A 27,123-nucleotide genomic window follows, 5' to 3' on the forward strand; every position below is an offset into this window, starting at 1 on the left:
TTAAGTGTTATTTGCAGTGTCCGCCCCATTGATTCCAATAGAACTGACAGATTTTAGGAATATATATATTTGGCACTTGTAAAACTCAGAATGCTGTCATTGTGTCCTCCACCTCCTTGTGCATGTGTGTGACAGTTATGTGTTGTATTCAGTTAGCATTAAAATCAAAGTTAGTGGTATAGTGAGAAGAAATGTCAAATATAACATTTACTGATAACAGATTGTTAATAGATTGTCAAATTATTTTTTGTTCTCTCTGCTCCGTACTGAACCTTCCATTTTAATGGCCACATGTCCCACAGTTTGTTGATTAATATGAATTAATATTAATTTTTTTCATGATTATATAAATTTAATGATTCAAAGCTTCTACAAAAATCGACTAAGTAGTTCTTCTAGCCTGCGTGAGGAGATTTTATGATTTAGGATGCAGATTTTAATTTTGGATCACCACTGAAAGCAATTAAAAAAAATCCAGAGATTCTGTTTGGGCCTGCTGATCACAAGTAAAACACAGCATTTAAAGTTTTACTTAGTGCAGAAATATCAGCAACACAATGTACTTAAAGACCCTGAGGTTAAATCATGATTCGTTACAGTCACTCGTATATAAAGTAGAGAGAATTATAAGAAGTAATAACAAAAGTATGAAATCAAGGTATGTAAATAAATGTACATTGTCCTACAATGTTACACTAGTACTTGAGATAGAAGGAATAAAATATATATCCTTACCATACTGAGTCTGCAAGAATATAAAAATATACAAATATGTGCATTGTGCTACATTACACTGTGGTGTTGCACTCAGAAATATAAGATATGTATTGTATGATAATGGTTACTAGTATTACAATATATACATCAATATGATATGGAGATGAATAAGAACAAACATTGCACAGTATACAAGTAATATTTACTGCGCCTTGAGTCACTATTGCACAGTAGAAACATAATAGATAGGATAGTTATGAAGTATAAATGGCAGCACGGTGGTGCAGTGGTTAGTGAGGTAGTGGTTAGAGTGACTCTAAATTGGCTGTGGGTGTGAATGTGAGTGTGAATGGTTGTCTTTCTTTATGTGTCAGGTGACCTGTCCTGGGTGTACCCTGCCTCTCACCCAGTGTCAGCTGGGATAGGCCCCAGCACCGCCGTGACCCCCAAGGGGAAAAGCGGTCACGGGAAATGAATGAATGAATGAAGTACAAATGCAGCTTGATGAATTTAGTCCAAATGCAAGTCTTATCGACTTCTTATCGTGGCAGACACTCTGAGGGAGGAGTTGCACAGGTTGATGGCCACAGGCAGGAATGACTTCCTGTGGCGCTCTGTGGTGCATCTTGGGGAAATGAGTCTATCACTGAATGTGCTCCTGTGTTTGACCAGAGCATCATGGAGTGTGTGGGATACATTGTCGAAGATGACGTGTATCTTAGACAGCATCCTCCTCTCTGACACGGCCACCAGAGAGCCCAGCTTCACCTCCACAACATTACTGGCCTTGCAAATCAGTTTATTGTGTATGTTGGCGTTTGCTACCCTCAACCCGCTGCCCTAGCACACAACAGCAAACAGGATAGCATTGGCCACCATAGACACATAAAACATCCTCAGCATTGTCTGGTAGATATTGAAGTACCTCAGCCTCCTTGTAGAGGGCTTCAGGGTTCTTAGCCCAGTATTGTCAATATAGACTCCCAGGTACTCGCAGTCCTCCGCAATGTCCACACTGACCCTGGATGGAAGCAGGATGGATGGATGAAGTATAATATAAGTACAAGTACAACATATTGCATTAATCTAAGTATAAAGTAGCATAATAATCATGAAAATAACAAGTTGCTTCCTCAGAGTTATACTTAGAGCACTTAAAGTAAATGCTGTTTCCACTATTGCTAATTATCTACAATGATATTATCTTAAACATTCACTTATAGATATATTTTATATATTATTTATACATTATTATATTATTTTCATTCCTAAAAGTCCATTTTCTGACTTTTCTATAGTCAATGAACGCCTCACTAGTGTTGACCTTCAATGTGATCAATCTCGCAATCTGATTGGTCCAGTGTGATTAGACGCGGGAAAACTTTGTGGTGTCTTTCTTCAAGCTTTTATTACTTTACCACAGATAAAATACATTCCTTATTACCTGAAAGTATTTTTATCTAGAAAGGTAAATATGTTTTACTACCCAGACGTCCTCCTGCGCCGCACTGGATGTTTTTCCACAGTTTGGTGAGTTTAAAAATATCTAGCAGTCAGCTTGTATCATCACCTCCAAAGCTAGCAAGCCTGAGCGTTAGCTTAGCTTAGCTTAGCTTAGCTACTGCAGTAAGAAGTCTTAGCTAACTACAGGACAGATTAGCCTGACAGCAAAGGCTTATGTCTAAATTTAATAAATGTGTTGTGTTATTCAGGTTAGCAGCCACCAGAGGTATCAGGGTTACCCGCAGAGAGCTTCTCAAAGTCAATGTCAGGAGGACATGGTAAGACTATCTACAGGCTAATGGCAAATATTAGCTTAGCTGTCTGATTTCACTAGCAAGAGTGATTAAGTTAGGCTAGATAAAAGATGTGCTTCATCTCCGAACTATACATGGCATTTTTGAAGTGCTTTTTCACCCATGTCTCACTTTGCCAATCTTATATTACTTGGTAATATAATGTTAGATCATTTTTAATTGTATCAGTGATGCACCTTTAGCATCTTGCTCTAAAGCAGTGGTTTTCAAACTTATTGTGCCCAAGGCACACCAAAGGGCATATCTGTATTTATATCTGTGCACATATCTCTATAGCCTCTATAACATGTGTTATTTTATTCCAACATAAGTGTTGTTTTTATTTACTAATATAAAATAACACATGAAATATTTATTAACAAAATAATTCAAGAATTAATTTTAAACTTTTTAAGACTACATCAAAGCACCAATAACACATCCATTTAAATGGGAAATAATGAAAGATAATGTGATGTCTTAGGGCTGCTGTGAAACTGAGCCTACTTAGGGCAACAAAAAAGTTCATCTCGATGCGTCGGTGCATTGGACAAACAAGAAAGGATGGCAGAAGAGGTACCTACACACCAATACAACTGGGCTGGACAGCCACAAAAAAGGTTCACAAGCTGAGATCAATGCCAAAAAATGTCAGTTTTTTCAGAACATCCATGAGCAAAAAGAAGGGTGCTCAAAGTGCAAAAAATAATAAAATGTGACTAAAAACAGCAGCAAGTGTTCAGTCCTTGACCTAGCACTGATGATAGTCAATGACTGAAATGTTTGCCGCACTTTTTGCTCACAGAATGTTCTGAAAAAACATTTATTGCCATTGATCTCAGCCTGTGAACCTTTTTTGTGGCTCTCCAGCCCAGTTGTATTAGTGCAGATAATGTGATGTGTGACACATTTATAATGCCTACACCCAACCAGTGACAAATAGGTTCCCCATGAAGGTTTTTTAAATTACATTAAATCAAATTAAATATTTTAGGTAGATTTTGCCTCTTTATTAGGAAATGGGTGTGCACAACATACCGATACAGTCAAATAAAAATTCATTCATCACTTTTTGCATAGGCCCAGTTGAATATTGCAATAATAATGTGTGGTTATCAAAGAACCCCACGGCACATTTATGTGCGGTGGCACTCTGTTTGAGAACCACTGCTCTAAAGCAATCTGTGGTCTAGTTTGGTGTGAAGATATTCTCTCAGTTTGAAACTAAAACAGAATAGTGGTATATCTAGTGATATACAGTACAGGCCAAAAGTTTGGACACACCTTCTCATTCAATGTGTTTTCTTTATTTTCATGACTATTTACATTGTAGATTCTCACTGAAGGCATCAAAACTATGAATGAACACATGGGGAGTTATGTACTTAACAAAAAAAGGTGAAATAACTGAAAACATGTTTTATATTCTAGTTTCTTCAAAATAGCCACCCTTTGCTCTGATTACTGCTTTGCACACTCTTGGCATTCTCTCCATGAGCTTCAAGAGGTAGTCACCTGAAATGGTTTCCACTTCACAGGTGTGCCTTGTCAGGGTTAATTAGTGGAATTTCTTGCTTTATCAATGGGGTTGGGACCATCAGTTGTGTTGTGCAGAAGTCAGGTTAATACACAGCCGACAGCCCTATTGGACAACTGTTAAAATTCATATTATGGCAAGAACCAATCAGCTAACTAAAGAAAAACGAGTGGCCATCATTACTTTAAGAAATGAAGGTCAGTCAGTCCAGAAAATTGCAAAAACTTTAAATGTGTCCCCAAGTGGAGTCGCAAAAACCATCAAGCGCTACAACGAAACTGGCACACAGAGTTCTAGCAGCAGACCCATCTCTAGAACAACTGTTAAGAGGAGACTGCGCGAATCAGGCCTTCATGGTCAAATAGCTGCTAGGAAACCACTGCTAAGGAGAGGCAACAAGCAGAAGAGATTTGTTTGGGCCAAGAAACACAAGGAATGGACATTAGACCAGTGGAAATCTGTGCTTTGGTCTGATGAGTCCAAATTTGAGATCTTTGGTTCCAACCGCCGTGTCTTTGTGAGTCACAGAAAAGGTGAGCGGATGGATTCCACATGCCTGTGAAGCATGGAGGAGGAGGTGTGATGGTGTGGGGGTGTTTTGCTGGTGACACTGTTGGGGATTTATTCAAAATTGAAGGCACACTGAACCAGCATGGCTACCACAGCATCCTGCAGCGACATGCCATCCCATCCGCTTTGCGTTTAGTTGGACGATCATTTATTTTTCAACAGGACAATGACCCCAAACACACCTCCAGGCTGTGTAAGGGCTATTTGACCAAGAAGGAGAGTGATGGAGTGCTGCGGCAGATGACCTGGCCTCCACAGTCACCGGACCTGAACCCAATCGAGATGGTTTGGGGTGAGCTGGACCGCAGAGTGAAGGCAAAGGAGCCAACAAGTGCTAAACACCTCTGGGAACTCCTTCAAGACTGTTGGAAAACCATTTCAGGTGACTACCTCTTGAAGCTCATGGAGAGAATGCCAAGAGTGTGCAAAGCAGTAATCAGAGCAAAGGGTGGCTATTTTGAAGAAACTAGAATATAAAACATGTTTTCAGTTATTTCACCTTTTTTTGTTAAGTACATAACCCCTCATGTGTTCATTCATAGTTTTGATGCCTTCAGTGAGAATCTACAATGTAAATAGTCATGAAAATAAAGAAAACGCATTGAACGAGAAGGTGTGTCCAAACTTTTGGCCTGTACTGTATGTATATATATATATATATTTAGGGGTCAAGTGCAACTTTGTTTAAGATGAAATTTAATGTAAAGTTGAATCAATAATTTTGTTAAATGTTTAATGTTACAGTGGAGACATTTTGGACTATGTGACAGCTCAGGTTCCTCCACCGCAACCCAACGTACCGAGGCCTCGCTTCTCTCTCTACCTGTCATCTCAGCTGCAGTATGGAGTGGTTGTAGTCTACCACAGGCAGTGTGGCTTCCTGCTCGGTGAGGGGAAAAGATGAAGTGGAACAAGCGAGAGTTGAAAATGAGTCTGACTGTTCTCCAAGCTACATTGTCGACACACAATATGCTGCAACTTCTTATTAGGCTAGGGAGACAAAAAATAGAGACCTTGGCATGCAATATATTGTAAAACCCAAATGCATTACCATTCAGTTACTAAGGCTGCTGTATGATTTTATATTATATGTCAGGTGTCAGTGAGTAAAGTGAAGGAGTTGGATTAAAACAAGGGAATAACTTTCCAGCTGTTTACTTATACATTTGCAGAAACTGCAGTCAGTAAGCAGGATGGTTTTCAGTTTACAAGGAGCATTATTCTATGCTGGGCGACTTTCCAAGGTAAGCTGAGGTGAAATGTAAAAGCACAGCAGACAAGTTGTCCCTGTCATTTGCTAAATGTAGAAATCTCTGCTATTTTGGTGCAAAAACAAAACAGTGCTATTGTCATGCATCTGCACAATGTTTCTAAAATCACCCTGGTAAAGTCTGATTTGAAGCCAATATAGAGCTGATGAATGCAATATTATCAAACACAGCTCCGTAGTCTCTATTCATCTGGTCTTAAATTACACCCTGACACTGATATTGCGTCGGACAGATTCACAGTCATGGTGTTGTCATGGTTGATGAAAACAGTGAAATACAATGCATAATGATAAGCAGGAGGAGATGCCAAGAAAGCATCCACTGTCTGTTGTTTAACAGTGGCTCTTGGAATTAGCAATGGTATTTAATTTCATCAACCATTAGAAAAGAATAGAACCTCCCAAACTGGTCACAAAAAACTGAGACATACATAATATGTTTATGCTGTATTTTATGAGCATGACAGAGCAGAGTTTTTGTCCTGCCAGTTTCATACTATGATCATCTAAATATCTGATTTTTCCATAATTTTATTGTCATATGCCATACTAAGGAGTGGATTTCAATAAACCCTGAATTTATGCATAATAAGCTTTTATAAATTACCCTAAATAAGATGTTAATTACTAGGATATCCTGTTCCTTTTATTGCCTCCTCTTCTTCATTACATTTGTCATCAGATAATTAAGATCTTGACATAAATGTTACACCTCTGCTTCTGTTTCTGCAAGAAATAACTACTTCTAAGAGTTGTGCGTGAAAACTTTTAATCCCCTTTCTGTGTTCCAGAGGATGTCCAACAGACCATTGACCGCCTGCTGCGCTCTAAAAGATGCATAAATATAGACATGGCTGAGTCTGACAGGTCTGCACACTCACACACGACAAATTTGATCATGCGCAGTGGAAGAGTGTTTTGTATCCTTGGGCGCCTAAAATTTTAAGCAGAGCTGTGCAGAGGTTGTTTGTGTTTAGGGAAGTCTGAGCTCAAAAGCATCTGGTGGAATATTTATAAGGGGGATTGTTTTGGGGAGATGGTGGTGTTTTACTGAGTGAGTGATGGACAAATTGAGCTACTTTCATGTGAATGACTTCGTAAATGTTTAATAAGCCTTGTTATGTAACAGCGGTAATGTATGAGCTCTTGTTTCTGCAGATGCAATATATCTTTCCACATTTTGCAGTCTAAAGATGCTTTATATCAATCTTATTCCAGTAATATTATATAAAACTATGAAACTAATGGTGCAGATTAAAGTATGCATAGCGTTGCATTAGCCTGTCTATGTGTTTTAATACTTTGAGTAATAATATTGGCGTGTCTCACTGTCTCTCTCACAGGTTGGCCTTGGATGTGCCTGACAGCCTGTACATGATGGAGGAGGCAGAGGGAGCTGAGGACCCCTTTTTCGGTGTCATAGAAGCACACAAACTACCCAGCCCCTATAAAATACACCAGGTGCATTAATGATACCTACACCTGTACAGCCACATACCCCATGTGTTGGTGTGGCTCGGAAATATGCCAGACAGTCTACACGGGGTGTAATCTGATGTCTGTTTCTGCAGTGTAGCACAGCAAGACTCAACAAAATCAAATTTACCTGTCCACAGTCTCCATCCCCTGGTAACCTGCACTTTGTATCAGATATTCACTCTGTAAACTGGAGCAGGCTGAACAGATGTGGTGAACAGTTTTTGTCAGAAGCAGCTGCAGCTACTCTGTTGTTAAATACAACTGTTACAATGACAGTGGTACAGTATTTACTGTGACACACATTAAAAGTAGTTTGAGGTAACCCAGTGAAATATATACAGTATGTCTACCTACTAAGCACAGGGACTCCCTAAAAACCTGGTATTTCGATGATGTGGTTTTGCAGGTGCAGCAGTGCACACTTGGACAAACTCTGTGATGTTCAGCATTCATACTTTAGATGATAACCTGTGTGCACCTTTGTAACAACGCAGAATAAAATCCGGAACTATTTTTGTATCATGAAAATGAGAACATGACTGAGCGACATCATATGGGCTAGTTTTACTTCTAAAGCTTGTGAAAACTAGGACAAACTAGACTAAATAATACATGCATACAATATAAGATCAGTTTATCTGATATATGTCAAATATGAAGGTATGCAGAATATACTATACATGTTTTTTTTATTTGTATACATGTTATCACACCTATTTACATGGAAAATGATAGTCTGCCTCATAAGCTTGTTTGGACTTGGCATGTATGTACATTTTTTGTTCTTGGACATGAATAAGTCCATCTAAATGTCAGTATATTTTAGCACTACTTAGTTTTACACATTTTCCAGTAGAACATTATGATTGTCAATTTGAGAATTTGTCAACAGTCTGGTAAAAGTCATTTTAAAATCTGCAGAAGTATAGTTACAGTTACACTAGCACTAGGAGAATATGTTAGTGAAGATTCCCAAGTCATCTAGGCTCTGGTAATCTTAGGTGCTGTATTGTAGGCAACTGGACTTGCTTGAGTTTCTTGAGGATGTTTCACCTTTAATCCAAGAGGCTTCTCTAGAATTGAAGAAGCCTCTTGGATTAAAGGTGAGAGCAATTAAGATAACTTAGTGGTAGTAAGATAACTAGTACTAGGAGTGTATCTTTGGAAATCAGTGATCACAAATTTAAAAAAAAAAAAATCATCTCTGTTTGTAGTCACAAGTAGGTATGAGGTCTGCTGTAGGGTTAATCTTGGGTCCAAGTCCAAGATGAGGTTAATAAACAACTTTTTAGGTGTCTTTTAAATATCACAGACAAGCTGCAGTTTCCAGAGGAAACACTCCCACCTCTGAAGATCAGTCAATTAATGAGGCAAGGCCTCTTATGTCAGAGCATATGTTTATTATATCTTTTCTCTTTCAGCAATCCTTTCATTTTTGAAGTCCAAAACAGCAGTAAATTGATAAAAGATTAAAATTACATAATAGTAAGTAGCTTTCATCTGACCACGTTCGGCACTAATGCTCTGCTGCTACAAGTTTCTAACCACATGTAGCGTTAACACACACACATATAGACCATATGCCACACCCAGAGTATCTAAAGGAAATATATCCGTGTAGCCTGTAAGGCCACATAGATATATCTGATACTTTTCAGAGTTATCCCACATTATGTGTTTGTGAAACACGCCTCATAAATTATAAATCTATACCTGATCTATAAATTTGTATCCCATCTTTTTGTGCTCACCATCATGTCACTGATAAACCATCAACTACAAGTGAGTCATTGTTTTATGGCCTTATGGAGACAAGTGTAGGTCACTCCCATACTAACATAGCAGATGTGCATTCATCCTCCTCTCCTCTTATATCGTCAGAGTAAATCACAGCTGATAACTCTTACTCACTGTGTGTGCTGTAAATCTGGCGGACATGGCTGAACTTTGTCCTCCTTGTAATCTTTCCCTGTGGAGATTCTATGTATGACTTAAATCACAGACAGAGCTGGAGTGTGAGACGACTCAGCATGGGGACAATAATGTGAAAATAATTTATTGGGAATTTACAGGATCCCAAAACCTGACTGTAGCTCTCAGAACATAAATTAGAAATGGCTGTATATTTACCGCAGAGGTCCACATGAAGGCAAAGCAAAGCAGGTTTATACTTTTGGCACATGGAGGCAAAATAAGAAAAAAGAAAACATAACCTCTGAATCACTTTCACCACTAACCTCATGTTTAAACACATTTTGGTCATGAAGAGGTAGTTTTCCTCAGGCTCAGTTCACACTCTGGAATAATCAGAGAAATGGAAATCAATCTGGGTCATTATTCTGTCTCGTTATATAATATTTGTAATGGTTTATTTCCAGTCAACGTTGGTGATTGAAGAAGCAGGTTCACAGCACTCCCTGGTGCCCAGTCCCCACACCGCACTTGATGGTAAGACTATATTTTAACATCTAAAAGACTGTAGCTGTGTCCCATGTCGGTTGCTGCTTCACATTTCAAGACCAAATATATCATAATTCCTTGAAATCTGCTTCCAGTTGACTTTGTGACACTTGTGGATACACTTTGAATCTCTAATCTTCTAATCTTTAGAGATTTTATAAATGATTCAGTTTATTACCAGCTTAGTTTCTATAAATGGATTTTCTTCTAAATTTAGACTTTTGGCACAGGACGCTGTTTCCACCCCTGTTAGGAAAATTGTGAATAAATGTTTTGTCATCAGCAAATTAATCTTATTTTATCTGCACATATTGAATTAAAAATCCATCAGTCCCATGCAGGCTCAGATTTTGTTGTTGGCTGTTTTTCTCCCAAAAGCTACAGACACAGCTGAGCCTCAGCACATTCTTTCTGTGCTGCAAACATGCTCGGCTCCTAATTCCTCCTGCTGTGTTAAACCAGGTTTCAGGTCACCTCCAGCTGCCATCTCCCTGACAGAAAAGGAGCAGTTCATCATCACTGCTGCTGAGGTAAACTCTCTGTCACAGTCCAGGGGCAGGAAACATCCCAGTCATCAGTTTTAGGCACATCAGGTGTCCTGGTGAATCACAGAACTGGGATGTGGACCGTGTGCCGACAACAGCTTTAGTTAAGGTCTGTGTCACAAGTTGTCAATATACAAACATACACAAGGCATATATAAAATGAAATAAATATACATTAAAAATTAAATAGAAATATAAAGAAGACAACTAAATACTTATATTTAAAAAATAAATATGTCTCTCCTGTAGGTAGTAATCACCAATGTCCAACTTAATCCCATCACATAGTCAACATAAAGCGCTTGTTGGTCTTTCTGTCATGTTTACAGCATGATATGTTATGAAGAAGTAGCATTAAAGACAGTAGAGATTCTGTCAGGGTTTCCACGGTCAGGGAAAACCTGGAATAGTCATGTTGTGAAAAGTGAATTGCACAGTCACATTTTTCAGGCCTGAAAAACCTATGAAATTAGTAAAAATCATTGACAGCTTTGGAAAAGTCACTGAATTCTGTTGTGTGTTTATAATTTTTTTTACAGCAGTCTCCTGTGGATAACCTTCCATGTAATGTAACATAACAGCAAATTTATTTTCTTAGGCTGTCGACGTAATTTAGCTCTAATATGCATCAATGCGTGACGTTTGTTTACCATCAAGTATGTCTCATTATTTTGTCCCTATGCTCTGTCTCCTCCTCCATGTATGTCAGCTGGCTGAAATTATGTGTTAATAGAGTTTGAATCTGATGCGTTTGAAAAATGCTCCGCAAGAAAAATCATATTTAATAGTTCCTTCAAAAGTCATGGAGAATTTTGAAATTCTGTCCATGAAAATGTGTGGGAACCCTGTTCTGTACTGTCCAGTTTTTCTTAGAGCGTTTCATAGTAGGCACCGTGCCCGAGATTTTCCTCGCCCACTGCTCAACTTTTAGATTTGTAATGTTCTGTACCTGACTACACTTGTGTCATTATCTACGTGACATTTTTGTTGTGCTTCAGTGCAGAAAAGGGTGTTAAGACGGACAGGAGGAGGAGGAGGAGGAGCCGCTGCTTTCGGCTGCGGAGCTCTCCCCCTCCTGCGGGAGTTTTGATTGCAGGTCGAAGGCAGTAGTGAAGCCAGATTTAGGTCTCTCTGCTGCGAGCTGCGTTGCCTCCTGAACTCCTCTTAATCACGTTGAGTAACAGTCCACTTCTGTTTTCTGGTAATCTGAGATAGGGCTGGGTGGAATGGCCTAAAATCAGTATCACGGTATTATTTTGGGGGGATGTGGTGATGGTATGATATCGCGGTATCGTCTTCTCTCTTTTTTTACACCTTGAATAAAACAATTTAAAAAGCCATACAAGTCTAGGATGAAAACTATTTATCATCAGAAATAAAACAGTTGCTTATCCATCTATTATTGTGTATAAAACGTTATACAGTAGGTATAAACGTTAGAGGGAAGAGGGAGTGCCATCGACTCCTGGGCCCCGCAGGCCTGGGTTTGGGGCGGTTGGCCAGGCCACCTCCATCATGTAGCGAGGGAGATGCGTGAGGCAGGCAGGCAGGCAGGCTGCCAGGCCCCGTTCTGCCGCCGTAGCCAGAGTACTGCGGTATGACAGTAACCACAAAAGCAGTACCGCAGCTCATGTTTACTGTGGTAAGTCACCGTCACCGCGAATACCACCCAGCCCTAGTCTGAGACCACCAAATGGTCTCGGGCACAGATTGGCATACTGACCAAGTACGGTACACAGTGGTCACACTACTCAAATTAACTGGACTTCAAAGTCAACTGTACTCTGATCTGGGCCGTGGTCCCTGATGCAAAAGCTCCATTACGTTAAGTTTTGGGGGATGAATGTGGTTTCACTGCTCAAAAAGAACAGATATTTATAGAAGACCATTTTTAAGAATGCTAAAAAATTCCATCAGTCTTCTAAACGGTGTGTATAATGCAGTGAAGGTAACGGTGTAGGGGAATGTGGACATAAAATACGTGATGCCTAACTGACTGTCCTGAATTCACCTCTCAGTGTCCACAATGCTTAACAGACAGAAGAGCATTATTATCTTGGTCATAAAATGCAGCTGTGTGTCACTACAGTAAGTCTGAGTCCAGCAGCGCCTCCACACACTATTACCCTCCTCATTCTGTCACTTAGGGACTGATAATGCTCCTCCTGAAGCATCATCAGCTGATGAAGTCCACTTTGGCTTAATAAGATCTGACTTAATTACATCAGCCTGCACTCACAGTTTGTTTACAGAGATATGTGGCTCACTTTCTGTTGTTCTCCTCCCCCGTTCGTCTGCCTCTTGGGTTTATTTCTGCTTTGCATGCAAAAGTTATTTCTTTATATATGCTTCTTCTCTGGTTGTTGCTGTGTTTTACTGCTGTTTTACATCAGTTTGCTTACATTATTCATCACCATGGACCAAACTCTATTGCTTCTGTTTATTTCATATCCCCATCTCTTAGTCTTTACTTCTGTCCTCTCCTGACTTTTGTCTAATTATCACCCTCTCTCTCTATCAGAATTTTGAGGGAGATGACCTTCCTGAAGTCACAGCCAGAGAGATCAACTTGTTGATGGATCAACCAGACCAGTTCCGTGGAGGTGTGTGCCTCTGTCTTTAAAGAGCATTCTTATAGCAGCAAACAACTATTTGCTATGTAAAGATATAGTGGAGTGATGGCATCCTGAGCAGATAATTAAGTCACACTCCCTCTGCATGTGTCGTAATCCAAGATTCTGTCCATTGTTGTAGCTGGTCTAGCTACACATGTGAGTCCTTGTGAATGTGTCGCAATAGCTGGCTCCTCCGCATCACTCTGCACATAACTCATGCGATGATTACCACCGATATTGTTGACACAGAGGTGTAGCGCCCACTCTCTGGTATCCCTCAGATTAACACCGTTAGCTCTGTCAGCACTGTTTATTGATTTAGCGTGTTAGCTGCTAGCCGCCAGTTCAGCCAGCTCCACTTTGAGAGCTGTGTGTGGATTATTCCGGCCCAGACTCTGAATTTAAGATATGCTCTGAATGTTGGATACAGATCTTTTAACACTTATAATAAGCATTGCATATGTACAGTATCTTTTTGTTTTAGTTGTTTAGTCTGATGTTATACTGTGGGTCTGTACTGAATGTAAAGTCCAAATGAAACAGCATTTCAAGAGTATCTAGCTTCAGTATTTAAACGTGTTTCTGAGTGAAACAGCATAGGCAGGCGGGATGACACATTAATAGGAATTTGACTTGATCGTTGAGGAGTGAGCATGTTTTAAAAGACAAGGATATGGCTTATATCAACAGGATAGCAGTATCTGTTAAGGAGAGAGAGACGAAGCCCATCATATGCGCCATGTAATGTTATTAGCTGCTGTAAAATGCCTTGTGCATAATCTGGAGCTGTCACAGATGCCGTTTTCCTTAAAGTGAATAAATTCTGGCCAACAGGCCTGTAATCCAGGTATTTTGAAGGAACAATGACACACTGACGTACCATTTGTTTGCTAGGTAGTCAGTTAATGAATCTTAGCTCTGATCTGCTCAAAAAGTTGCAGATTGATCGATTGGTGTCATGATATTATTGGTTTGAATTAGCTTACATAAGCGCACATCATATTAATGTTTTAAAGAAAGAAAACAGGCTGGGATTTGGGTAAAAGAATATGAAGAAGTTTATTTATTTATTGATCAATTTGGGGGCATATGTCGTCAAAAAGGAGCACAATATACCGAGTGAAGTGATCTAGGGATGTGGCATTTTTCATCTCATCTGGACTTTAAGGATTTATGAAGTGTCTAGTTTATCAGTCTCACAGTGTCTTCCTCTCTTGTTATGTGTCTGCACCGGTCGGCCAGGTCAAATGCTTTGTGCCACCGCTGTAATTGAAAAAAAAAAGCAATTCTGCCTCTGTGAGTGCTTTGCTGCCAGAAAGAAAGGGTTTATTTTCAGGAGACTTTTTCATTTCAGGGGAGAATTGAGTTTGGGAGAGCCTGGCTTGCTTTAACAAAAGTGCCTACTGTTCTTAGCAAAGACAGGACAAGGACAACATGTGTTTCGTTGGGTAGACTTTGTTTTCGCTCTCTAATTCACCTCCTGTATTAAAACATCAGTGAGAGAGCAGAGAAGGAATTTGTAATGAGGTTCAGTACAACAAGAAACACCAGTTTCTTCAATAATGTGATTGATAATAAGCTTTTTACAGATTACATCATTATTGGGAAATGTGATCACTTGAACACGTTTTTATTTGTGTCCATGTGTTGTGTGTATATCACATAATTGGTGACATTGTGTGTTAAACAGAGGTGGACGAGCAGCAGACTGACCGGAGGACCAGGGAACTTGAAGGCGCCATGTCCTCCATTGACCAGTGAGTCTTCTATCAACAGTAAACACAATGAAAATGTACAAAAAAAGAAAATAATTTAACTACATATCCGACCCACTTTCTAATGGTAGAAGCACACATATCAAGGGAAAATGACCAAATCAACAAAGCCTTCATGTCTACAAAAACAGGCAGGCAAAACACTCCGCACTCCTGCTGTGATATGAAGCCATGCAGAGGACAGAACAAAATCGTATCATAGCTGCGACTAGTGTAACTGTCCCTTCTGGCTACCTTGCACTCAAGATGGCTGGGAAGATAACAAAAAAGGGAATTTTCTCATCTTGTATCATGCCTAACTTTAATGGAGTATAATATATTGGGTATGGAATTAATCTGCAGATGCTACGGTTCAAAATGAGACCAAACTTTTCTACTGATGTCAGTTTTTGAGCCATGTTGAAGGCCAAAATGTGTCCTGCAGCAGACGGTAAGGCTTCTTGTTTTTTGCCGATACGATTTCCAGAAAACTTACATTTTCATTAAGAGGAGTGAGGAGTCAACAGTCAATGATGGTATGAAACGGTCAATTAAACACGTTTTTCTATAATTGTAAGTCACTGCAGCCACGAGAGACAGTCATAAATGTGCACACAAAATATGAAGCCAGTACGGTGTAATACAGGGGTAGGCAACCTGCAGCTCCAGAGCCACATGCAGCTCTTTAGCCCTTCTACAGAGGCTTTGACAAAAAATTATATGTGAAAGAATAATTAGGGTTTTTTTACATTTCAGTATTCATGTACCATTATTGTAGGCCTAAAGTGACTCTTACATTCAATGCACAATTGAAAAAATATGTAGCCTATACACTGAATAAAAAAAAATGTTTAATAGCTGTGGCTTATCTTGACTCTAGCAAGTCTTGATAGCTGTGGATTCTAAATCAAAAAAAGGAAACATCTCAGAGGAAAATAGAAAATGATATAGTGCTTGAACAGATTTCACCACCAATGCTGCAAAGTTAAAGTACCAAATAATCACAAATAGCACCCTGCAGAGTAGCCGCCTTGTGGTAAAACATATTAATGATTGCTCATTTAGACCTGTTAGTAATGTTGATAGGATAACTGAGACTTAATAGGCCGTGTTACCTTCATTATAATGCTAAAATATGTTTTGTGGCTCCAGACAGATATTTTTATGACCAAAAATGGCTCTTTCGATAGTAAAGGTTGCCAACTCTTGGTCGAGTAGTATTTGAGATTAACTGCAGACAGACAAAGGTAACTACAACAGCTCAGAGAGCGCCCTCAGGACAATGTTAACGTCATAATTATACTACCAGTCATTCTTTGTGTATGCTAAATATGTTGTTAAACAGTAAAATACTGAAAAATGAATTGTTATGTTCTGTAGTTAAAAGAAAGACTTAAAACATACTGAATATTTTATCAGCCACTCAGAAAATAGCTCAAACCTGTGGTGGTGTAAATATAACTGGTGAGTTAAAACACTCTGTGTACTGTAAGCACGTGTGTGTGTGTGTTATTGTATCCAGGCTGAAGGAGACAGTGCTGGGAGCAGAGCGGGACAATGTGTGGCAGCTAGACGAGGAGTCGGGTCACCTGGTGGAGGTTCCCTTGGCAGCTGTTGCCCTAGAGATGACCCCTCCGCAGGTTGCTATGCCAACTCCCCCCTCTGGGGCATCTGGGAAAGAGGGAGACGGAGCAACAGACGGTTCCTGTGAGGAGGTGAGACACTGGCGATGTTGTCTATTCTCTAGTTTGTTCAGTTGTAGTTTTGTGTTGTGCAAACTTTAAAATGAAATGGTGAAAGATTTACAGTGCAAGTGGTAACAAATACTTATTTCCACTAATTACTGTACTCGCAACAAGTAATTAAAAGCACACATGCCTCTTAACATGTCTTGGAGACACCCTGTCATTACATTTTCTCTAACTTCAGTTCATTCAACTTTGTCTTTTATACAGCGGCTATATGGAAACTACAGAATATTTAATCCAAGTGTAGTGCCTCTCAAAATTAAATTCCTAGTGCCTTTTTATTTTCCTGCTGTCCAAATTCTGCCATGTAAGAAACACAGAGATGACAGTGACAAAGCATTTTCTGTTGTGACAGTTGTTGTCAACTTTAATTTAAATTCCACAAAGTGACTCATGAGCAACTAGTTTCGTTTTGGAAACAAGTAATGGAAAGCACATGTGGGTGTGTCAACACAGATTCATAATTTCCAGTTTGTGTGCTGGAGTGTGAGAACTTTTTATAGAACCAGAACTATAAACACTAAAGCTGTGTGTTTCTCACTCTGCCATCAGGTGACTGTTCCTCCTCATAGGAAGCCCGGTGGAGGTCGCAGGCGTCAGCTGGTCTTCGCAGACCCTGAGGTCCAGATATCTGAGAGAACAATGAAGGAGCAGATTGAAAACCCACTGGCTGAGACACTGGAACTGGTACAAAAACACACTGAGATTATTTCATTAAGTCATAGAATTCATATGTTATCGTGAATGGAACTGACATAAAATGCAGTGCTTATATTATTAAATATTCCAGTTTTTACAGTGATGAATGTGTATCACATGGTTCCACTTCTTTTTACTATACTGTCTGAACATAGTTTCTGGTGTTATTAAGGTTTTTTGGTGATCACACACACACACACACACACACACACACACACACACACACCAGCACATTGAAAACAACCCTTTCTCTCTTAATCACACGTCATGACTTAAACAAACACACACACTATAACAAAAGCCGTATAAACTGTATGCGCACACATTAATACACACTGAAGAGGACCGAGGGTTCACTGACACGGACCAATTGAATTTTCAGTCTTTGCCATTTTGTAATCAAAGACTTGCCATCAAAGTGTTTATTCACCAGGGTGTCAGTTAATTAAACTCCAGCTCTCCAGTTTTACTCCTGCTCTCTAAGCCCACTGGGAGAGTCCTCATTGATCATTGCCTTCCTTCTTTCTTTCCTTCTTCCCTCCTTCCTGCGTTATTTCTGTAATTTCCTTTGAGACACCATCGTTGACTTTTACCCCCTTCTCTCTCTCGCTCCGTCTTTACACTGTGTATTCTGAAAAACACTGAAGAACGCAAAAATTTGACGAAGCTTTGCCATCAAGCTAATGTTTTTTCCTTCCTCTCAGTCCAAGGTGTTGCTGGACTTGCTCGCCTTCACCCAGCGTGTCACTCCTGCCCAGCTCTTCACCACCCCCTGTGGATGTCAGTGCTAAGTGCCACACTTCACTAACCCCTGGCTATTGCAAAGCCCACACTACTGACTGAACATTAACAATTATTTTAGAAATAATGTAATTCCAGAAAGGATTAGATATTCATGATTTAAAAGCACACAAAACCTAAACTATTCAACAGATGCAATGTGAAAATACAGTGACAACAAACAAATACTTAACAGTGTTGAGTGACAAGGGGCAAACACTGACGCCAATAATTAATGTGCCTCATTTGAAGCATGGCTATTGATGTACTGCAGGCATCAAATTATTTAAAGTAAAAGTCGGTATTTAGGCAGAAAGTTTGTATGTAACAGATACCCCTATTGATTTTCTATACATCTCCATTTGAGTAACGTTATATAAAATTCCAAAACTGCAGAACCAGCAGTATTTGGGGGAAAAGTCGCTATGTAAATGTAGGCAGGCACAAGTCTGATTTATTTATGAAGCTGTTTTTTGATACAGAAGTTTTATTGCTGCAGTCTGAATCAAAAATCTCCCTCCGTTTGTTCTTCATAACTCAGTGACATGTGAGCACACTGACATGAAACACGTCAATTGAACCCGGTAAAATGTTTATTGTTTGAACTATAATGACACAGTTGGAATCTAAATTTATTGATTTATATTCAGACGCCTTACTGCCCAAAACTTGTGTTCTCCCACTGCACTTCTACCAGTGTCAGTGTTCATTTGCAGTATACTGTGTACGTTCAGTTTCTACTGGAAACCTCTGTTTAATAAAACAGTTTAGGGTCAGGGTCCTCATTTGACACTCCAAACCAAGTAGGAGAGTCAAGTGTCAAAGTTTGACGTATGTTTGGCTATGTCAACCCATGAGTGTACTTTAAAATGTGCACATCAGACACAGGGGTTTTCTGACATACTGGTCTTACAATATGATAATATTGTGTAAATAATCCAGCGCCTCATAAATCATTACAATTTCTTTCCATTCTTTGCCGAGTGTCCTTCCCCCAACTCCATCTGATTGTCTGTTCCCTATCCATTTATTGTAATTTCTCTTTTTGTAGATTGTGCACAGTTATGGTTGCAGACTCTATCTCCACCTCCCGACAATCGTATTTGAGTTTCATTCATTAGCCAAATAAGAGACAAAGCACACAATACACAAACTTACAGATGAATTTGACTGATAGCATTATTCTATTTAATTTAATTTGTTTATTTGTCTTGTTTTGCTTTTTTAAGAGTTTTCCATATAAACCTTGATAATATCTAATATCAAGTTAAATGAATCCCAGTGCTGACCACTTTTAGATTTAAAATCTTTAGGTAACTTGCTGTGCAGTCAGAGAGAAAGTACTATGCTCAAGGACACACACCTATTGCAGAAACTCAATCTTGCTCTTTTTAGAGCCCCCGGGAGTGCACCGGAAACTCATCATAAACTGTGAGCATGTTTTCTAATCAGCAACAACCTTGTAGGGTGTCTGAAACATTTTATTAGCACTTTACAGCTGCCTGTGGGTGTTACTGGCTTTCCACAAACTCTAAACATCAGCTGTGATGAAGCAAATTCAAATTACTGACCAAAACCTGCTCTTTGACCTCTCTGCAGCCCTGCTCCATGCTGACCTCCAGTCACTATGGAAACAGTGTGCCTCAATCACCGTCCTGCCTGGACCTGGGGAAAAACAGATAGGGGTGGAGGAAGAGGAGGAGGAGGAGGCGAGAGGGGAGTCAGAGCAGGACAGAGAAATACTTAGGGCAGAGAGGAAGAGGAGGCACTCAAGCAGAAGAGAGGTGGGTCTGTGTGAAGGTGCATTTTTAAAGGAGTGGAGATCTTTCATGCCTGGTACCAATATTAATATTCTCACCAAACTCCAGAGTCAAGATGTATTTAAATCTGAGAGGGCATCTGTGAAACTGTATCTATAATAATAAAGGTTAGCCAGCTAGCCTGCAGTCGTAGCCTGCCAACTGAGTGTTCAGTTCAGTGATGAGACAAATTAGATTATAAACCTCGTTTCTATTTCATGAAACTCTGCCTCTCTTCCTCTCTCAGATATCCAGTGAGTCAGGACTGCAGCCTGCAGAGAGCTCATGTAAGAATTCTTCCTCTCTCTCAGACACTTCAGTTTTTTACATCGTGTTTTGGCAGCACATAAAACACATCATTTACTTAAAGCTGCCAGCTGCTCATTTTGTGTTTCTTTATATTTGTGTGTGTCAACAGCCGTATTGGATGTGATTATGGACATGTCCAAAGAGGACAGATCTGTAAATGATGTGATCACTCCTGCCAGCAGATGGTGAGTTTCAGATGGATAGACAGACAGACAGATAGACAGCTGGATGGATAAAGAAATACATCACTGTGTGCGTGCGTGCGTGCGTGCGTGCGTGCGTGCGTGTGTGCGTGCGTGTGTGTGTGTGTGTGTAGGTCTCCACAAGAGGAGGCCCAGCCACCAATGGAGCCCATAGCAGAGGAGAATATTGAGATGCCCGAGGCTCTGACTGACACAGAGAGCAGGGACATGTTGAGGTACCTCATACAATACACACACTCAGAACACAATCAAGCATACAAACATGCACCTAGGTTGACTCTGATTTTTCTCCACATTCATAAACAACTCCAGGAAGCACACCTTCATGTAATCCATCAAGCGAACATGCTTGACAGCAGAAACACTGCTGGTTGTTTACACTCTGGATAAAGATCATTATGGAAGAAAATACTGGACATGTTTCTTTGATATTTTTGTCCATCCTTACTTTTGAGTTAGATTGTTATGACTCCACATCTTCGACAGCTGTGGCTGGACGCAATATGTTTTCGGCGTGTCCATCAGTCCATCCAAGTCTCATGAATGCGATATCCCAGAGATGCCTTCAGGGAATTTCTTCAAATCTGGCACAAACGTCCACTCGCCAATGAATTAATTAGAATTTGGTGGTCGAAGTTCAAGGTCACTGTGATCTCATAAAACATGTGATTGGTCATTACTCAAGAATTCATGTGACACATTTTCACACAAATGTCTAATAGGATAAAATTATGAAGTGATGACATTTATTTCCAAAAGGTGACACCATTATTTCACTGTGACACCATAGCTCAGAATCGGAGGGAATTTGCGGGGTGTCTGCAGGTCCTTAAAAAGTTGTAAAATGGTCTTAAATTTGAATTTGTGAGGTCTTAATTGCCACAAACATTTTACCTCATTTAATTTGTCCATCTTTTAATTCCTTTTTGTCAAATAGGTCGAGCTCCTCTGCATGAAAATCCAAATTTCTGATGTTACAGATCTTTAAACCTACCACTGGACCTAATCTTGTCTTTTTACTCAATACTTGCACTGACCTGTGGTAAAAATGTAGATTAACCTAACTCACTCACATTTTCCTACATAAAACCTAGCTACTGTATGCTGAGGACGACAGACCTACTTACCTCTCATGTTTAAATAAGAAATCATGATTGTCCAAAAATCAGCCTTAAATTTGGTTAAAAATCTTGAAAAGGTCTTAAAAATCATTAATTTCACCCTGATAGGTCAGGCAGACATGAATGTGAACTGCAACTTGACTGGTTGGCGGAGGCATAAAACCACAAGGCAGTAAATCTAATTTGTCTCCATATTTGTGCTGCAAACCTCCAGCTCCACTTAATTGCACTGGTACTCTGAGATCGGGAGACTCCAGCATTGTTGTCAGAATCATCCTGAGGTGATGAATGTTTTGTGTCACGGCACGTTACCCTGCGCTGAGTGCCTATTTGAATAAAGGTAGACTGTGGCCATGGAGGATAAATCAGCTCATATATTTCTAAAAAGTTATTTTTGTCTTCTGTGGTGATGTTTAAGGTTGGAAAGACACTTGTTGCCTCCAGCATCACAGGTTGACCCACATCCTACTTTGTTTGACATCTGCTTTGAAATTCAAAATAGAAAGCAGCCAGCAGGCCCGAGGGATGAACCTGAGCCACTGACACATTTCCCTATTAAACTCCCCTACCTGGGTTACACATCATAGCTATCACAGACTATGAGTAAATATCACAAATTGAACAGTCAGTGTCAGCAGATCAGATGTGAAGCAGTTTGTTTGATTGCATGTTTGTTGTATAAATCAGCAGCATTACAGTTGTTGTCTATAGGAGGCTGGTAATGTGACATTTTGACTGGACTGTGTGAATCCGTTTTAACAGGAGTTGGATTTATAACAGCAATAGTGGCTCTATAATTGACCTTTTGCTAAGCCCCGCTCCTTTGTGATGGTCTGTCAAACTGTCGCAGTAAGCATGGAGCCCACACTGTAACTAACTGTACTCCCTGAAGACATGTTATCATATTGTTGGAGAAATGAAAGAGTGATTCCAGAGAGAAGCAGACAGAGGGGTCTACAGTCTGTGTTTGAAGGATATATCCAGGATGTCAAACTGACTCAGCAGCAACAACAGGTTAAAAAGATAAAGATAGTTAGACGCTGAAGCCGAACTATAGGCTACAGATCACAGTGTAAAAGTGAACCACCACATCACTGCTGATCACCACACAAGACTATGAATATAAAGGGAAACTTTGCTGATATTGAACCAGCTGTGTGGCATCGCAGTGTGTGCAGATGAACAGTGTTTGGCTTTGCCCCCGTGCCACTGCCAGCACCTGGACCTCCACCTCCGGACGGTAAGAGATCTCTGGGAGGAGTCAAACAACGTTCATCTGCGCACAATGCAATGACACATAGCTGGTTCAATATCTGCAAAGTTTCCCTGCTTCCCTTCACTGGCTCCTGTACAGCAGGGTCAGTCTTTGTTTCACTGTTATAATCATTTAAAAGCAAAAGCAGCATGTGTATACATTCAGTAGGCTATATCTTCAGTAGCTAGCTAGCTAACCCTACACTTTTCAGGGTCTGAATTTGGATTTGGAACAGGGAAGAAACGTATATCTTTTTCCAACCTCTCCAGGTAACGAGTATCATTAATACACGACGTGCCCCAGGCACAACATTTAGCTCCAAATCCACAAAACCAGCCTGAAAATGAAGGAAATCTGAAATGACGGCATTAGAGTCAATGGAGCACAGCTGTGTTGTTGTCGGACCCTGGTCTGAGCCGGCCTGATGCTACATTATGATTGGCCAGTCTTAGAGAAGGGTCAATTACTGGTTTTTACTGGAAAGTGCTGGAGCTTGTTTCCACCTGGTGTTAATATGTATCTTGTGTGATCCGATGACAAGTGGCATTAGAATGCGCCTCCACGCATGTCTCAAGTGACCACTTGTGATCGGATCTCTCTTCCCTGCTCTATATGCAAAAAAACACATTCATCATTTTCGTTTGTAAAGACCAAATGTGTTGCTGTTTTTTTGTTTGTCATGAGACAAGCCAGTGCACCCCGAGGTCCCTCTAGACAGGTGATCAGAGTCCACCAACCTACACACACACAGTGACAGGGCTAATGGTCAAAATACATAGGACACGGGCGCGGTGCAACATGTCAGCTGTGGCATGCCCGCAACAGACCACAACCTTTATAATCAACTGAAGCTGCTACATTGACTGATCAAATGCTGTTGTTGTTAAATGTTGTTAAAATGATCCAGTTAATTAACACATAACCAACTGCATTATTGCTTGGGCAGGGCAGACATTTCACTGACTGTTCACCAGCTGGGAGGAGAGCGACTCCGCTCCGACAGTCCTTCAACGCTATGTCTAAGCTGTGTAGCGGAAGCGACAGAAAGTTTCCTTATCCAGTGGAGAGTTGTATAAGCAAGGATGTCAGCTGAGTAGGCAGTCCTACATGTTACCCAGGACACATTAACACACACACTGCTGAAAGAATATGCCCATGTGCAGCCCAGAACTCCTCTGAATGGGGTCTGAGTGATCGGATCTCAAGACGCATTGAAGACAGACTGGGTGCATTTACACTGTAGAGCTGTCCCTTTGTACCCACGATGCATGTTAAGACCAGGTGTAAACACACCAGGTGTAGTGTCATACAGTGTTAGTGCACAAGCTTCCTGCTCCATCATCAGTAATACTCCGAAAAAATCATGCTGATGTCATATCTGTGACTATTACTTATGGAAACTAAATACTGGAAGCTTAATTCCTAATATATGTATCCATACCAATCCTCTATGTTGAACTCTATCACACTGCCTGTCTTTTCCAGCTGGATCTCCTCCAGCCTGCAGAGGTTTGGAGAGGTCACCTTTGACTCTCTGGTGCCCCCAAAGGCTGACCGCAGCACTGCAGCTCACACACTCTACAAACTGCTGGGTGAGATAAAATCCAAAGCTGCTGTTTTGCTAACAATGAACACATGATGTTCCTGCTCTTTATTGATAAGTACCGATGACCTTGAAATTGATTTCATGCAGGCAGTAATAGACATCTTAGGAATATGGCAGATATTAGTGGTAAAATAACTGAGACAAAATAAATCACGACATTAAAGAGTGGGAAACAAAAAGCTTTTCATTTGCACATTTGAGAAACATTTGTCACTTTGTCAATGGCTCATAAATATATATTTTATATTGTCAGTCTGAGCTTTAGTCAGGTCTCCACGGTAACAGTGAGTGAAACAATGGTATTAATCTATGATGTTTCTCTGTTTCAGAGCTGCTGTCTGCTCGAGAGGTGACTGTACATCAGACTCAACCCTACAGTGACATCATCATTAACCCTGCAGCGCTCAGGGTGACCGCCTGAACACACACATACAGTTACTCTCACTAAAGTCCTGTTGAGGTACAGTTAATATTTTTTATTGATGAATGAATGAATTGTATCCTTTGGCTTTTAGTAACACGCATCAGCTCTCACACTCACCTGATATCTTTGATTATAAAAAACGGATCACACGATTTAAATGTTTTTATATTTATATTGTTCAGAGATGGGAAGCATTGAACTGCATTGCTTTGCTTTTACCCAGTGCTTTTAAAAAGATTTTTAACCATTTCAATCTGGTTGTAATTTGTTTTTATTGTTGTATTTTTTAAATATATTTATACCCATTGAAGTTTATTAATGTTACATAATTTAATTTGGATACTGTTATTGGTTTTTAATATCTGAACCTGGTGGGTGTTTTTATGCAGTTTGTATGGATTTTAACCTTTATAATGGTTCTAAATTAAGCTTTTTATGCAGTTTGTATTTGTTATGTGAATTCTTATCACTTGTATTTTATCTCAGACTTTTTATAAAATGTTTTTTACTTTGTAGAATAGTGTATGATCTCCAATGATTCTTCCAAACTCTAAACATATTCAGGCCAGATAAACTTTGTATTTCTGTAGTTCGTTGTAAGAATAAAACTCAGATAGGTCATTTTCTAACGTATAGTGTTCTCTTATATCAACTGTTCAAGAATGACTGTAAACATAGAGTATTTTAACTCTCGTTTAGCCCTTACCTGTCAATAAACTCGGTCGATTGTCTTATAGTGATCCTTCCAAATAAATACCAGTATGACACTGAACACAAAGCCTAAAGTTTGTTGTTCTGGACTGAAAAGCATCAGAGAAAAAATCCAGCAGCAAACCAATGCAACACTTTAAATAATCAGAGTTGCACTTATGGTGCAGGAAAACGTACTGAAACCAGTGAAATGTGACATCAGCACAACCCTGCTTCCAACAGGACCATATTGTGCCTCGCTGGCAGAAAACTCCTGTCTGACCTCATGCCTCAGTAACTCTGCACAATTAAAGTGTTTGCTTGTTAAACACACTGGAGGCTGCTGTTTGTGTGTGAGTGTGTGCCCATCAGAGTAAGACCATGTCCATGTGGCACCTCGCTGCGACCGAGCTGAGGTCACTGCTGCAGTCACAGAGCAGAAATCCTAATTCACATCAGCACAGTAGAATGGTAATTTTGTTGATACTACTTGTGATACATCCAGGTTGCGGTGCTATGCCAGGAAATGTCCTTTCACACTGCTGTGTAATGTTTTGATTCTAAAATGACAACTACTTTTCTCTTTTGAGTCTTTCTGCTGTTACCTTTTTCATACAGGTACAAACCCTCATAGTTTCAGGTTAAATGCCTCGTTCAAAAGCAGCTTGATGGTTAGTCACCTCTGGCATTAACAGGTTACAGTGGGCTTTACAACCACCAGAGGTGTGGACTCGAGTCACATGACTTGGACCGGAACACAAATTTGACTTTAGACTCGACAAAATCAAACAAGACTTGCATCTCTACTTGGACTTGGACACGAGACAACAATGACTCGTGACTTCACATGGAATTGAGCCTTTTTTCTTTCTTTCTTTCTTTCTTTAAAATATTTTTTAGGGCATTTTTGCCTTTAATTGATAGGATAGTGAAGTGTGAAAGGGGGAGAGAGAGAGGGAGAGACATGCAGCAAAGGGCCACAGGCTGGAGTTGAACCCGGGCCGCTGTGGCAACAGCCTTGTACATGGGGTGCCTACTCTATCCACCAAGCTACCGACGCCCTGGAATTGAGCCTTTTGACTAGAAAATACTCGCTACCTTTCCCTAAGCTCAAAGATTGTGTCATGAATGAATTTATTTCCCTTCATTTCTTTAATCAACAAACATCAGTGCTTTTTGTTCCCAGCAAGTCGACATTTGGGACACTCGGGAACTACGCGCGTTTTCAAAATTTATACATGTTAATCCTGTGGTCTAAGACAGTCCAAAATATTAGTTAACATGAACAACTCTCTCCCAAATCCAAAAACTAGAGGGCTAAAACTCAACTTGGTGATGTCATAGGGTATAAAGCCTGGAGCTGCTCCATGGACAATGAAGTGGGAAAGATCATACAGGCAACACAGAGCACTCAGGGGAGTGTTCTGAATATATGAGTACATTTTCCTCAAGAGAATAAAGCTCATCTGGGTATTAATGGGTCCACGAATCAGTCTCCCATTCAATGAAGCAGCTCCAGACTTTATACGCTACGACATCACAAGTTTGCAACTTATTCGTCTGGTGCTTTGAGAGAGAGTTGCTCATGTTCACAAATAGTGATTGAACTTTCCGAGGTCGTGGAAATAACATACTGGAATACATAATTTAGATGGTGTTCCCCTTTAATTCCCCAGATCCACTTTGTTTGAACCAATCCGACAGCATCCAGTCAAGTTGCAAGAGAAAAGCATGAAAACATAATGT

General features: G+C 40.0%; 1 protein-coding gene across 1 annotated transcript; it reads left to right on the top strand.

The window, feature by feature from the left end:
- Window positions 1–2,101: 2,101 nt before the first annotated feature.
- Window positions 2,102–25,402, top strand: rec8b (REC8 meiotic recombination protein b). The gene is made up of 18 exons (XM_049565184.1): window positions 2,102–2,247; window positions 2,430–2,498; window positions 5,365–5,507; window positions 6,682–6,757; window positions 7,234–7,351; window positions 9,748–9,817; window positions 10,292–10,359; window positions 12,896–12,977; window positions 14,680–14,746; window positions 16,266–16,458; window positions 17,044–17,178; window positions 17,895–17,970; window positions 19,570–19,754; window positions 20,017–20,056; window positions 20,188–20,263; window positions 20,395–20,496; window positions 24,143–24,249; window positions 24,593–25,402. The coding sequence occupies exons 1-18, from the start codon at window positions 2,192–2,194 to the stop codon at window positions 24,682–24,684; spliced, it is 1,755 nt and encodes a 584-aa protein (XP_049421141.1). The 5' UTR covers window positions 2,102–2,191; the 3' UTR covers window positions 24,685–25,402.
- The last annotated feature ends 1,721 nt before the right edge of the window (window positions 25,403–27,123 follow it).

This window comes from Epinephelus fuscoguttatus, linkage group LG21 (genome assembly GCF_011397635.1).
Source record: "Epinephelus fuscoguttatus linkage group LG21, E.fuscoguttatus.final_Chr_v1".
In the NCBI taxonomy this organism is placed as follows: Eukaryota; Metazoa; Chordata; class Actinopteri; order Perciformes; family Serranidae; genus Epinephelus; species Epinephelus fuscoguttatus.